The 14,071-nt window shown below is 34.8% G+C and overlaps 1 protein-coding gene across 1 annotated transcript; it reads left to right on the forward strand.

Annotated features, from left to right (window-relative positions):
- The first annotated feature begins 1,314 nt into the window (after positions 1-1,314).
- On the forward strand, positions 1,315-10,741 carry LOC107763227 (AT-rich interactive domain-containing protein 4). The gene is made up of 16 exons (XM_016581699.2): positions 1,315-1,773; positions 2,189-2,463; positions 2,595-2,783; positions 3,623-3,676; positions 3,785-3,873; positions 4,741-5,017; positions 5,498-5,554; positions 6,355-6,386; positions 6,722-6,857; positions 6,952-7,125; positions 7,725-8,357; positions 8,911-9,048; positions 9,201-9,299; positions 9,848-9,948; positions 10,052-10,142; positions 10,240-10,741. Exons 2-16 carry the CDS (start codon positions 2,314-2,316, stop codon positions 10,336-10,338), a joined length of 2,319 nt encoding a protein of 772 aa, XP_016437185.1. The 5' UTR covers positions 1,315-1,773; positions 2,189-2,313; the 3' UTR covers positions 10,339-10,741.
- Positions 10,742-14,071: the final 3,330 nt, after the last annotated feature.

Consider the following 14,071-nt stretch of genomic DNA (forward strand, 5'->3'; position numbering starts at 1 on the left):
ATTTACTTCTTTGATATTCGATATTCATTAATCCAATTAACTTACGGCTCCATTTAAGAAATTGTTTTTCAGGAATATATGCAATCAATCTTTTACTTTTATATTTTTACTTGAAGATTCATGTTCACAATTCTTGGGAGAAAACAACGATCATCAATAAGATTTTTTTCTTTCGTTTATTGAATATTGAATTTCAATTGCTTTTTACTCTCTTATTTTACTCTCTTATCTTTGGAAAGTAAAGTAAACTTGGTTATTAGAAATTCGATTTTCTTTAATATTGACTTTGACCAGAAAATAGAATTTTATCTAATATTGACTTTGACCACAAAAATTATTTTTTTGGTTAAACACTTTCTTTTCATTTAGGGGTCCTTTCATTTGAAAATAAGTTATGTTGGGATTAATTATACTGGTATTAGTTATGTTGGGACTAGTTATCCTGCTATTATTTTTCATTGACTGTTTAGTATGTTGTATTAATCTTGAGATTATTAATTTTACTGCTTTGTCCAGGAATAACTTGTCATGTAATTAATATTCTAACCTCTAACAGGTATAAATTATCTCAATACTATTTTTAATTCTAGAATAATTTATCCTAGGATTATTAACCAAATAAGGGATAAAGCGGTATTAAATTTTTATTCCAGGATTATTTTTGCTTTTCCATCATACCAAACGACCCCTTATTATTTGTATGGATGATCAAATAAGTGGACTAAAGCTTAAGGCTAGGGGTCGTTTGATACGGTGTATAAGAATAGAACCGAATAGGGTGCGTTAGTAATGATGAGATTAATAATGTTGGGATTAATTATGATGAATAATTATATTGAGATTATTTTTTATCGACTGTTTTGTTTGGTGTATTAAAGATTTTGAAATGACAGTTCTGTCTTTATATATACTAATGCCATATTTTGCTATGTATAAGAATAATATTGAATAGAACATATAACTAATACAAGTATTAGTTAAACATAAATTAAAAATCACTAATAAATAAGAGATTAATAATAACAAAACTAATACATACTATGCTATGCTAGTTTACATTTCCTTCTATGTAAACTAAAATAGAAATAATCAGCAGCATAACAAAATCAAGCTGGTCGAATTATTGACAATCCCTATAACATGTAGCAAGAAATACATATTATAGTAAATAAAAAGTTCCCCCAACTCCTAAGATGTGTTGTTACTCAGTGTTGTTGCATTGATTTGAGATGACAATTGAACTAAAATAATTTCTGGGCTTAATTAAGTTAGCTCAGCCTTTTATGCTCTTTTTGACTTCCTAAGAACATTTCTGTTTCTGGGTTTCTTATTCTAATTTTGTTCTTAGCTTTTTGTGGTATTTTTCAGAAACTGTTTACGCTTTTTATTTATTTGACTTGAGTAATGTTGTTACTCAAAACCTAAGACAAAACCAAGTTAATTTTTTTAGAATGCGTAAGATTAAAATTTAAGAACAAACTATTTATTCACTTTTCTTTTTTTCTTGACTGTTGATTTAGCAATTGATACCAATCCCTCGGGGGATAGGTAATACTACTAATTAACAGCAAAGAAGAGATAGGAAAAAAGATTCTTAAATCAGACGAACTTTTTTACTTTCCCTATTCTAATCTATTTATTTTTCCTCTACATTGATTAGTTGTTAGTAAATTTTAAAAGGGTCGTTAGGGTTTCATTCTTTACTCTATTCGTGGGGTGGATTCTGGAGCTAATGTACGGAGGTCCTCGATATTTTTCTAATTTCTCTATCTGGTGAGTGCCTTTTTGCTTATACCCAGTTCGACTTTTCCCTTTCTTTTTGTTTTTTTGGCCCTGCTCGTTTGATTATTCGTTGATTTTGGGGATTAGGGTTATCTTTGACATCAAAATCTTGTTTTTTTTTTAAGTGGGTATGTGTAATTTTCTGGATTAAGGTTGTTTTTGAGATCAAAATCTTATTTTTTTCAAGTGGAGTATGCGTAATTTTATGAATTAGGTTGTTATTGAGATCAAAAGCTTTATTTTTCAAGTGGGTTATGGTTATTTTTGAGATTAGAATGTTGCAGTTTCTTGCTAGCTTGTTTTGATCTATGCATGTATTAAAAGTTTGGTGCTTTTGCTCTCCTGGGTTTAATAATATGTTCTCTACATGTATAATAGAGCTTTAGTTTTTTGTTTTTTGGGGCAGGGTTTGCTAAAGGGTTTAGATTGAGGGTACAAGATTATGGTGGAGTGGATTTTGGCTGCTGTAGGAAGATACTCTTTGAAGGTGTGAATCTATAGTTTTAGAAAAGGAGAGCCAGGTTAAAAGTGATGTTTCATAATCAAGGAGCTTCTAGACAAAATTGCAGTCTTCTTGCAGTAGTATGTGGGAAAACTACTGAATATGATCAGAAGCCAGATGTAAAAGATGGTAAGCCGAGATATTGCTTCCCGGAGATTGTGTCATCAGGGCGTTTGGAGGTAGGTATCGTTCTTAAATTGTTTTGTATCTAATTTAACATGTTTTTGGTTGATACCTCTCATTAGGAGGTTCATCATCGGCCTGGCTAGTGAGCTGGTTTCTTACGTCACTTATCATTTGCTAAATGTAGGTGCAACTTTTGAAAAACCCCAGTACGGATGAATTTCGTAAAGTTTTAGATTCGTGGCAGCCAAATATTGTGTATTTGCAAGGAGAACGTCTTTCGAATGATGAAGTTGGTTCCCTTATTTGGGGAGGTGTTGATATGTCTTCTGTGGAAGCCATTTCTGGACTTTTTAGTGCCACGCTGCCAACCGCTGTATGTGACTTTCCTTCCTTAGTTCTGTTCAGGAGAATTTGTGCTAGTAGTGTATTTTCTTGTGTTTCCCTTGGTCTGATGTTTTCTGAAATTTTATTAATTGCATTGAACAGTTCATGTAATTCTGCTTTGGTATTTCATGTTTTTTTGTCAGCCATTACCAAGTTATTGGATTTTAATACGTCTTGGATAATTTTGTCAAGAAAATAATACACAAATGGACACCTCCACATGCATGGTTTTGTAAGGCTGGTCCCCTAACTTCGCGATTTCCCTAATAAACACCTTAAGTTGATTAGAACACATGTATTAAACACAGCTGACCCGCATTTCCTCAATTACGCTGATGTAGATAACACATCGCTAGCCAATGAAGGTTGGATAATGATAATTTAGCATTACTTCAATGAAGGTTGTTTTTGTAGTGATGTTTTCAGTCTAGCAGTTGAGATCATGCGATTATGGTTGTTTGTGCATTAATATGTTGGTTTGTGTCTTGTGCTCACATTGGTGTTTGTTCCTCTAACCGGTGATGTAAATGATATAACTACTATTGTCGTAGCAAGATAGAATTCAAGGTAGTTATCCAACAACAAAAAAGAAAAAGAATTCAAGGTTTAAATGGCTTATTGAAATATCTAATAATCAGTAGTGCACTTAATTAAAAATGGCTTAGAAATAAAAGCCAAGTCACCTTTTAGTGGTTAAGTTAAGGTGTTTTCTGCTGAAGATTCAATTATTTTGAAATGTTCCAATGGTTGAATTACACTTGTAGTAATTGGACAGGAAATTGTGTTAGTATGAGTTCTTCTGTTGTTTACTTAATGATCCAATTACAGGTCTACTTGGAGCTCCCAAATGGAGAAAACTTGGCTGAAGCTTTTCATGCTAAGGTGAGACATTGCCTTGATTCGTTCAATCATCTGATGATCTGGTCAAATCTCCTGATTTAAACTTTCTGGATGGTTCTTTTGGTTCCACCAATATGTTCATATTTGTAGGGTGTTCCGTATGTGATGTACTGGAAGAGCGCATTTTCCTGCTATGCAGCATCCCATTTTCGGCAGGCATTCTTATGTGTGGCACAGAGGTATTCTTACCGTTGACTCAAGCTGTACAGTTATTTGATGCATTATTCTGGACTGCCTATGTATTCATTGCTCTTGGTGCCTAGTTCTCTGTGCTAGAGAATAACAGATGTCCTAACAGTTGACTTCAATAATGTGGCCACGCAACCCTTTTACAGAACTATCTACATTTGTACATTCCCATTAAGCCATTTCTTGCTGCTGCTTTGATCATTGTCAAATTTTCCATTCTAATCCTTTCCAAGTCTGCTACATTTGTCCAAGATTTACACTGCACTCTTGTCTAGGTTGATGGTGGCTTAGTGTCAGACTTCACAGAGCTTTTCATATTGATTCTTCTGACATTCTTGACCTTCTGTTTTATTTGAATGTTGCAAGGTCTCTTTTACCTTCTTTAGAGTCTTACATCGTTCAAATAAATACTACTCTGTCTGTCCCATTTTATGTTTTGTATTAAGTGAAAAGACTTTCTTTGGCAAGCTTCAACCGGTGCACCCCATGTTTATTTTCCTCTGTCCCATTTTGTGTGGCACACTTTCATTTTTTAGAAGTATTTTAACTTTAATTTTCAATTGTACCCTTAATAAGATGATTTATAGTCACACAAATATCTATGACTTGATTTGTACCATAAGTTTGAAAAGACTTTCCTTCTTTCTTAGACTCCGTGGCCCGTCAAGCACCGTCACATAAAATGTGACAGATGGAGTAGCTACTTTTGAGTCAGCTGACCATGCAATTTAATTCTTTTCCACATTGCATTGCTCAGAGAGCTAACTGTGATGAAATTTATTCATGATTTAATTTTACATCTGTATGTCTTGAGGATTAAGGAATTGATTCAAGAGGTCTTCTGGTTGTGTCTGCAGTTCAACTTGTCATGTTTGGGATGCTTTCCAACTTGCACATGCATCCTTCAGGCTTTACTGTGTCCGAAACAACCTCATTGTCCCTGAGATGAGCCAGATGGCCAGTGGAAAGCTGGTTCCTCACCTGCTTGGTGATCCTCCCAAAATCAATGTCCCTCCGCCTGAGGCAGGTCCTGAAGATGATGAAGAAAGCAACTCTGATACTCTTCCTGCCATAAAGATCTATGATGATGATGTGAACATGAGGTTTCTCATCTGTGGAACGCCATGCTCACTGGTATGGGATTGGTTTCATGTACTCTTCCTATCACTTCTTTGAGTGATAATGTTCTAATCATTATGTGAACAACTTCCAAGAATATAAATCCATTAATTAATTCAAGTTGAAACAACAATGTGATCCTTTCTTTACGAAATCCTCTGTCGTAAACAAACTCCAAAAAGTTGGATAGTCTATTACAACTGCAAGTTAACAACAATGTGATAATTTCTTTATGAATTGAACTCTCTGAACTTGATCTAAACCATCAAATTAACTCCCTGGACAACTCAAAGAACTTTGAAAAATTAACTATTGCTATGAATGCGATATGTTTGTCAAACTTACTCCTTTTTCCTTACGCGCTTTATGTATTGCTGAAGAATACAGCTTACGCGCGCGTGAGCACACTTATAATATATTCTTCATAGCTTTTCTCCTAAGTTGTATCATGTTATATTTGGTTTGCTTATGTTATGAATGGCTTCTTGTGCTCAGGATGAATGCTTGTTGGGATCTATAGCAGATGGTCTGAATGCCCTCTTAAACATTGAAGTAAGTTACACCAACATTGCCCCTTTTTGTTTCTGTGCAACATATTTTTCATTTCTTGAAGAAACAGCAGCAGTGCTTCCTTGTGATATTGTAACTACTTCAGATGATGGTCATTTGACACCAGTTTCTTTGTTTGAGCTGCTCAGACTTGTCCTCTTTTTGGCTTCCTGCCATCTGGATAAGTGTGTCTGATCACCTTTCTCGTAGAAACTGAATTTTGTGTAACCTGAGCAATGGCACACTTCCACTTTCTGTGGCAGGCTGCTGATATTCTCTTTTCTTGAGCTTAAAGAAATGTTAATGGATGCACCCAAGGGTGTGGTCTTGTTTTGATGAAGTGAGTGAAAACCATGAGAGACCAGGGTTCAAATCCTAGTAGAGACAAAAACGCTAGGTGATTTTTTTTTATCTGCCTAAGCCTTGGTGGACAGAGTTACCTGGTACTTGTTTTAGTGGGAGGTAGCAGGAATTTGGTGTAACAGTTAAGATGCGCGCAAGCTAGCTTGAACACCACCATTTATCAAAAGAAAAAAAGAAAAAAAGGAAAGTGAAAAGGAAACGTTGATGGATCTAAAACTTAAAAGAGATGTTGAAGAGCAGAGGAAGATTTCTTCACTTGAATGATAGATTGATTGATCTCTTCGATGTGGTGTGCGGATGGACAGAAAGAACAATAAATTTATATCTTCTGCTTGTCTATTGAATAATGAGAGAGTAGGATGTTCTTGAAATCACTAAAGTTTTTCTAGGTAAGACGTGATTGAGTACTGAAAAAACTTCTCTTTCTTTTTTTGCTCCAGATGCGAGGGAGTAAGCTGCATAACCGGGTCAGGTATTTTTCAGAATGGGTCTTGTGGTGTTGTAACATTTTATTTTCCAGACCTGCTTCATGGGGTTGTTGTTTTCCTTTTCTGAAGTTTGATGTTGTTGAATGGCATCTTAGAAATTAATCCACCTGTTGATTGCATCTTTAAGACAAGGAAAATTACATGTTTCATAGCTAATTACCTTATTTCTTGTGATGAATCTCTGCTTGGTTTGCTTATTTTTCTTGTGGTTGTCAGTCACCAAGACAGCAACAATATGACACTCCCTGATTAAATTCCTTCAGTTCATGCGTACTCTCTTGTCAAACTTTTGTGCCCTAATATTGCTGCTCTGATGCAGTGCCCTTCCACCACCTCTTCAGGCTGGTGCATTTTCCCGTGGTGTCGTGACCATGCGATGTGATCTGTCGACCAGTAGTTCGGCTCATATCTCACTTCTAGTTTCAGGCAGTGCTCAAACATGTTTTGATGATCTGGTAAATTTAGCAGTATGTTTATGTACAGTTTAATGATCTTTAATAGCCTACCGATGACTGATTGGATGATGTATATTTCCTTGTTAATTCTCAGCTATTAGAGAATCACATCAAAAGTGAAATCATTGAAAGCAGTGGACTGGTTCATGCACTGCCAAGTGATGAGGAAAATAGACCACCTACATCTGAGCCTCGGAGATCAATGTCAGTAGCTTGTGGGTCAGAAGTATTTGAAGTTTGCATGAAGGTTCCTACATGGGCTTCACAGGTTCTTAATTTGCACTGCTTTTTTGTCTCTTTTTTTGTCCCTTGCTGAATTTTCTTGAGCGATACCCCCTTGAGGAGATGCAGGAATCCAATCAATTTGGCTCCAGTTTTTCCTTAAACATAACGGTTAATTTAATCAGTATACATGATTTTACTAAGTTCCCTATCTCTCCTCTTCATATTTGTTCTTATAAAAATTTCCCGATGCTTAGTATGTTAGAGGATAAGTCTACACATTTGATAGTGGATAGTCCAAATACTTGGCTCCACACCATGTTTTAATGTATTGGCTTATCTAGTCGTTGTTCTTCTTCTAAGTTTCCTTAGTCAGCTCTTCATGGTTGTACCAGCAAAGGATTTTGTGCTGAAATAATAACGTACGAGATTGGTGTATATTTGGATACTGGATTAGAGGCTCTGTCATTTATTTGATTTGTAAATGTTGTATGCGATTTGTTGCACTATTGGAAAAGCTGCTCTCTATATTTTAATCAAGGATCACTATTGGTTCTCATATTTTCATTATGGACGGTGTTTACTGCCTGCTTAAGGTTTTAGTTATCCTTTATGACTTGCTTCTTCATGCTCTGTTCTTTTCAGGTTTTGAGGCAATTGGCTCCTGATGTTTCATATCGTAGTTTAGTTGCACTTGGCATTGCTAGCATTCAGGGATTAGCTGTAGCTTCATTTGAGAAAGATGATGCTGAACGGCTTCTTTTCTTCTGCACAAAGCAAGGGCAGGAGGATGGATTTTCCTACGACTTTAAGATTGGCAATCCTCCATCATGGTTAAGACCGCCTGCTCCTAGCAGAAAAAGGCCTAATTTATATCAAGAAACAAGTGCTATTTGTCAAAATGGTTTAGCATCTGGAAATCATTTGGCTGTGAAAGAAGAGAATGAAAGTCGATTAGGGAATGGTGTTGCAACTCCCCTGGTGACTGCTAGACAAAAACTCAAAGTTGCTGCTATGAGGCCCATTCCTCATGTTCGTCATCAAAAAATGCTACCCTTTTCAGGGATTTCAGCAGTGGAGAGCCTTGATGGGAACCAGGTGAAAACTAATCTGCCTATCATTCCTTCCTCAGCTAAGGGCAGCAGTGTTGGAGTAACTCCTGTTACCCATCGGAAGTCAGCATCAAGCTCACATCAGGCTAAGCAAATTATATCCTTGAATCCTCTTCCATTGAAGAAACATGGTTGTGAGCGAAGTCCAATACATGTGTGTTCTGAGGTAAGATAAGGTTTTCCGTTCACATATATTTTCATTCATAACTTTGCTTAAGGAGTGTGATTCCTGTGTCGGATGAAGTCATTTATCTGATCTTACATATTTAACCTGAATTCTTGAAAAAAGACAAACCGTGTATAAATAATTGATTTCATTTAGCTGTTTTTACAGCTTCAGTGAAAATAAGTTGTGGATTTCAAACATTGGGATTTGCGAAGCTTTTCATCTTTCGATGATAATTTGCTACATCCATTTTAGAATATGTGATGAATAGGGGCCTTACAGGAATTTATTTCAATCTGTCAGAAGTATTGCTTTTTTGCGAACTTTTTGTAGTCCTTTAAGATGAGAATCCATTGGCACAAGCTTATGGAATCAAATTATTTTGTTTTCATTACCTGATAGAGGTTTTCCTTTAACACCAAGTGCTTTAAAAATAAATATACTACAGCACGAATGCCTCTTTTTCACTTCACTCTACTGATTGTATTATAACATTATGGATAATTATAATCATTTTTTCATGTCTCTCTTTCTCTTCCCGGCCTATTTACAGGAGGAATTTCTGAAAGATGTAATGCAGTTTTTAATTCTTCGTGGACACACTCGTCTCATTCCTCAAGGTGGCCTTGCTGAGTTTCCAGATGCGATTCTCAACGCCAAACGCCTTGACCTCTTTAACTTGTATAGGGAGGTGAGATTTCTTGTTTTTCCTTTTTTGCTTATTAAGAGGAACTGTCAGAAATCTGCAAGGGTGCATATCAATATATTTAGTACTGCCTTGCAGAAAAAATGATAAGACTATCAGACATCGTCATTGTAATTTGTAATTTAAATGTTCTTCAGGTGGTTTCAAGGGGCGGCTTTCATGTTGGCAATGGCATCAACTGGAAAGGACAAGTTTTCTCAAAGATGCGAAATCACACAGTAACCAATAGGATGACGGTGAGCCCTCTTACTCAATATGACATACCGTAGCCTGTTCTATTCCAAGGACAACTTCTTGACTAAGCATGTTTCTCTCTCTGAACTAAAGGGTGGATTAGTGATAGCTACTTGTAAACCTTAAAATTGCCTGGGATGTGACCCTAGATCTTTCATATACTTGGACCTGGTTGAGAGAAATGTATGTTTGCTTATGTTCAAGTTTTGTGGATGCCTTGTACTTTCGCGTATGAACTATGTTACTGGAGGATCTTTACCTTCTCATTTTCAATACCTTGGGGCTCGTTTGGTACGAGGGATAAGGGATAATTAAACCCGGGATTAAATTTGAGATGAGCTTATCCCACGTTTGATTGGGATAAAATCGCGGTATAGCTAATCCCGGGATTGTAGTTATTTTTATCCCCATGGGAGGGTGGGATAACAATTAATCCCGGGATAATTAATCATGGGATAACTTGTTTCCCAACCAAATGACCCTTTAGTATTTTTTGTATACCTGTGGAAACTTGAACAGCTCTTTTAACACAATAATTTCTTGAACCCAGGGTGTTGGGAATACACTTAAAAGACATTACGAGACTTATCTTTTGGAGTACGAATTGGCCCATGATGATGTGGATGGAGAGTGCTGCTTGTTATGTCACAGGTCAATTCCCTTTCGTTTTGTTTTTGAATGATGCAAGTTGTCAAATGTCTCTTTGCTGGCTGTATAATGGTTATCTAACATGATGTTTCTTGTGTTCCTACAGTAGTGCTGCTGGAGATTGGGTCAACTGTGGGATTTGTGGTGAGTGGGCGCATTTTGGCTGTGACAGAAGACCAGGTCTTGGTGCCTTCAAGGTACCGTGTTTATCTCCATCACTTCTTTCGCCTAAACCTTTTTAAGAGGAGTTCTGATGTGAAGTATGGTTTCTTTCTTGTTGGTTTTTTTTGGCAGGACTATGCAAAGACAGATGGACTGGAATACATATGTCCACAATGCAGCGTTACAAATTTTAAGAAGAAAGTGCAGAGAACTACGAATGGATATTCCTGAGCCTAAGCCTAAGCCTAATGGCTTCAGTACCACAATTATTGGGTTCTGCTGATCCTAATTCATTTTATACATCTTAGAACATCATCTGTTTTTTGCTGAGAAATTAGTTGAGCTTGTATTACATAGGCATTAGCTGTGTTCTGGACGGACAGAGCAAGACACATATACTGAAGAGAAGTGAAAAGGCCAAAAGAAATTGGAAGGCGGAGACCGAGGAAGTGCTGTTGTTATTAGGAAGAGCTCTGGAGCTCTAGATATATAGGGAAAGAGATGAAGTCTGGAGGGGTTGGCTGCATCTCATGGCAAGTCTTTGTAATATATAATCCTCATGTGAGAGGATATGACATGTTGTAGCTTTCTTGGTGGAATTAATTTTTCTAAAATTCCACAAATCTCTTCACTATATCTCTTTCCCAGCCTCAGTTTGCTTCTTTACTTTTTCTTTCCTTGCACTTGACACTTGCTTTCTTTTTCTAGTCTTTGTTTGTCTATTTATTTTGATCATTTAAAATTCTCATAGGATGCAAGTGAGAACACAACAAGTTCAAGTTTTGAAGTAGCATAGTAATAGCATAGGCTACTCATTTTTCGGCCCTGTAATTGAAAAATAGTCACTGTTATGGAAGTTTTAACTTTTACAAGTGAAATTCCTTGAATACTATGCTGGAGTTTCACATGTAAATATTGGGAAAACTTACACAAATGTCTCAAATAAGTCTCAACTTACCAAACTTTAGCCATTAGTCATAGATTTTTCAAAACTAGCCAAACACATAATAATTGGAAAACCAAATAAATAAGGTTCTTTCTCTTAAAGAACCACATGCAAAAATCACATTCCATATTTTTAAGCGTGATTAGCAACATTAGGTACAAGACGAAAAGGAAATTTCATGGATGAGGTAGCAAATAAGGTGATGAAATACCAAAAAAAAAAAAATTCCAAAATCTAAGCAAAAAAGGAACTTTTTCAATGGGTATAGTTGAAATTCATTGAAAACATATAGATAAGTCAATATACAAAATTTGAGGAAGATTGGAGATGATTTGGACTGGTTTTGTATCAAAATTCGTAATTAAATCGAGTTCAAATTTTTTTTCTGCGACACATGTATCAAACATGTATCACGCATGTATCCCACACACATGTATACATGGATATACATGATATACACAATTGATACAAATATGATACACAAATGATACACAGTGTGATACACATATTATTTTTTTTCATGTTGTTTTTACTTCGAATTTTCAATTCAAACCACATCAAACTTCACCAAATCATCCCAAAACTGAGATTCAAGCTCCTTAAAATGTACCCAGTCTATTCTAATAACACCCACTCAAAAGAAAGCAAAAATTTAACATTTTTTTGCTACAAATAGCTAATTGGCTAATATTAGTAATATTTGACTAATATTAATAATATTTTATGAATTGGCTAATTTTTATAATGAACTACTTATAAATGGACATAGCTGGTAGTTTCCTAAATAAATATTGCATCTCCATGTCAATGGCTATTCTTCAATTTCAGGGGCTAAAACTCACTGTCCATTCATCATTTGAGGGTTGGTGTTGATATAATACTTAGAGCATATTGTCTGACATTAGAAAATTATTTGAGTACTACTATAAGTCATTAATTTTGTAGTTAAAAAAATGAGAAAGCATAACCAAAGAAAAATTACTCCCACTCCCAAAAGAATGTAAGGATTTCAGCACTGCATCTAATCTTTTCTATGAATTCAGACGTAGGTTTTTTTATTTTTTCTAAAATAAAGATTACAAATTCACGAACTACATAAGCTGTACTACCAATTACGTGTAGTTTAAAATATTTGGAAATAATTAAAGATTTTTTTCCCTATAATTAAAGAAAAATTGTTTGACTCTCAATACTAATAACGTCCTTCTTTTCGGGACAAATGAGTATTTTGACTCTACAAACAATAATGTCACTGTACTTTTTTGATAGATGCAGTGGGATTGTGCTGTGGAATTATGAGTATAGAGATTTATATGTAGAGCTTATTTACATAGTGAGAAATGTAGACTCAACCTAATTAACCTTAAAATGTCTAATTATGTTTTTTGGGGGACTAACAAATAGGCATAGAATCACGTTACCAAATGATTTTTACGTGTGTATCCGATGAGGGTATTTTTTGGCTTATCTATACGTTTGGTGAACATACAAAGTACTTATAAGCTAAAATCAATCATAAGTTGGTTATCCCCAACTTATAGTTTTTCAGCTTATAAGCATTTTTAATTTGACAAAGAGTTTTACTAATTTATCTTTGACAATATTTTTTAATTCATAAAACCTTTTCCCGAAATAATTTTCTAACTTTCTCTTCGTTGCATATTCGTTGTTCATCCTTATCTTTATAAAGAAACTTTTTAATTTTTTATAAAAAAAATTAAGGGTATTTTAGTCATCAAACAAAAGAACAGCTTTTCATCACTTTTTTTCCCTCAAACATATGAACTATTTATTATCAGTTTTAGCTCTTCTATCCAAAATTATCACCTACAAACAATCAACAAATCTTTAATTTGTAATTAAGGCAACAGCCCACAGCTACGCATTCAATTACTCCTAGAATAGTCTACATCATTCAATATCACAAATTTCTTTTATTCAAGGATTATCACATGACCAGCTTTAGTGCATTTAATTTGTGTTTTACATTACAACTAATGTAGGAATAATGTTGAAAAAAATATCTCATTGGAAAAGTCTTGATTAGGTCTATATTTTCTTTTAATCACAATGAAACCCAAATTACTTGAAAAATTCCTGGTAGGGATTGGAATTATTTGCTTAAAAACTACTACAACAACAATAACAACAAAAAACTCATTTGAATCCGATCAGTGGGGTCTTAGGAAGGTAGTGTATGCAGACCTTACCCATATCTAGAGAAAGTAGAGAGACTGTTTTCGGTAGATCCCCTGGCTCAAAGAGAGAGGAAAAATGAAGCAAAAGCAATAAGCAATAACATGAGCTATCAAGTTCTAAGAATATCGAAGCAAAAGAAACCATAACTAGTAACAGAAATCTACGACTAAGAAAATACAAAACTAATACTAATACTACTGTTATATGTACAAGGAAAACACTTGACTATCTAACCTCAACCCTAATTCTCAACCTCCACAAACTCCTATCAAGGGCCACGTCTACGATAAACTGAAACGTCTCTATGTCTTGCCTAGGGGTATACATGGACCGGGTTGGTTCGGTTTTTATCAAAACCAAACCAAACCAAACCAACTATATCGATTTGGATTGGTTCGGTTTTGTCGGATTTTTTGGGTTTTCAGTTTTTTTGTTACTTAAATATTATTTTAATCTTATTTTGTTAAATATTTGATAAGTAAATATATATTTAGTAAAAATATAAAAAAATTGACAAACATATTATCGATTAAAATATTCTTATGGGAGAATTCTATTAGTAACACATAATAGTTATTTTTTTAGTCGTGTGACAATAATTTTTCGTTTATGTATACTTTCAGGTTAACCGAATCTAGTAATTAAACATAAAAATCAATATGATACCTAAATATTAGTAATCACTTCACATTCGAAAAAGATATAAGAATTTAATAGATCTTAACATATGATATGAATATGGAAGAACAAAGAGATAAACGCATTTCAGTAACACTTGATAAGAAAGTGATCATACAACCCATTATTTAAGGTCAATAA

The sequence above is a fragment of the Nicotiana tabacum genome, chromosome 15 (genome assembly GCF_000715075.1).
Source record: "Nicotiana tabacum cultivar K326 chromosome 15, ASM71507v2, whole genome shotgun sequence".
NCBI lineage: Eukaryota > Viridiplantae > Streptophyta > Magnoliopsida > Solanales > Solanaceae > Nicotiana > Nicotiana tabacum.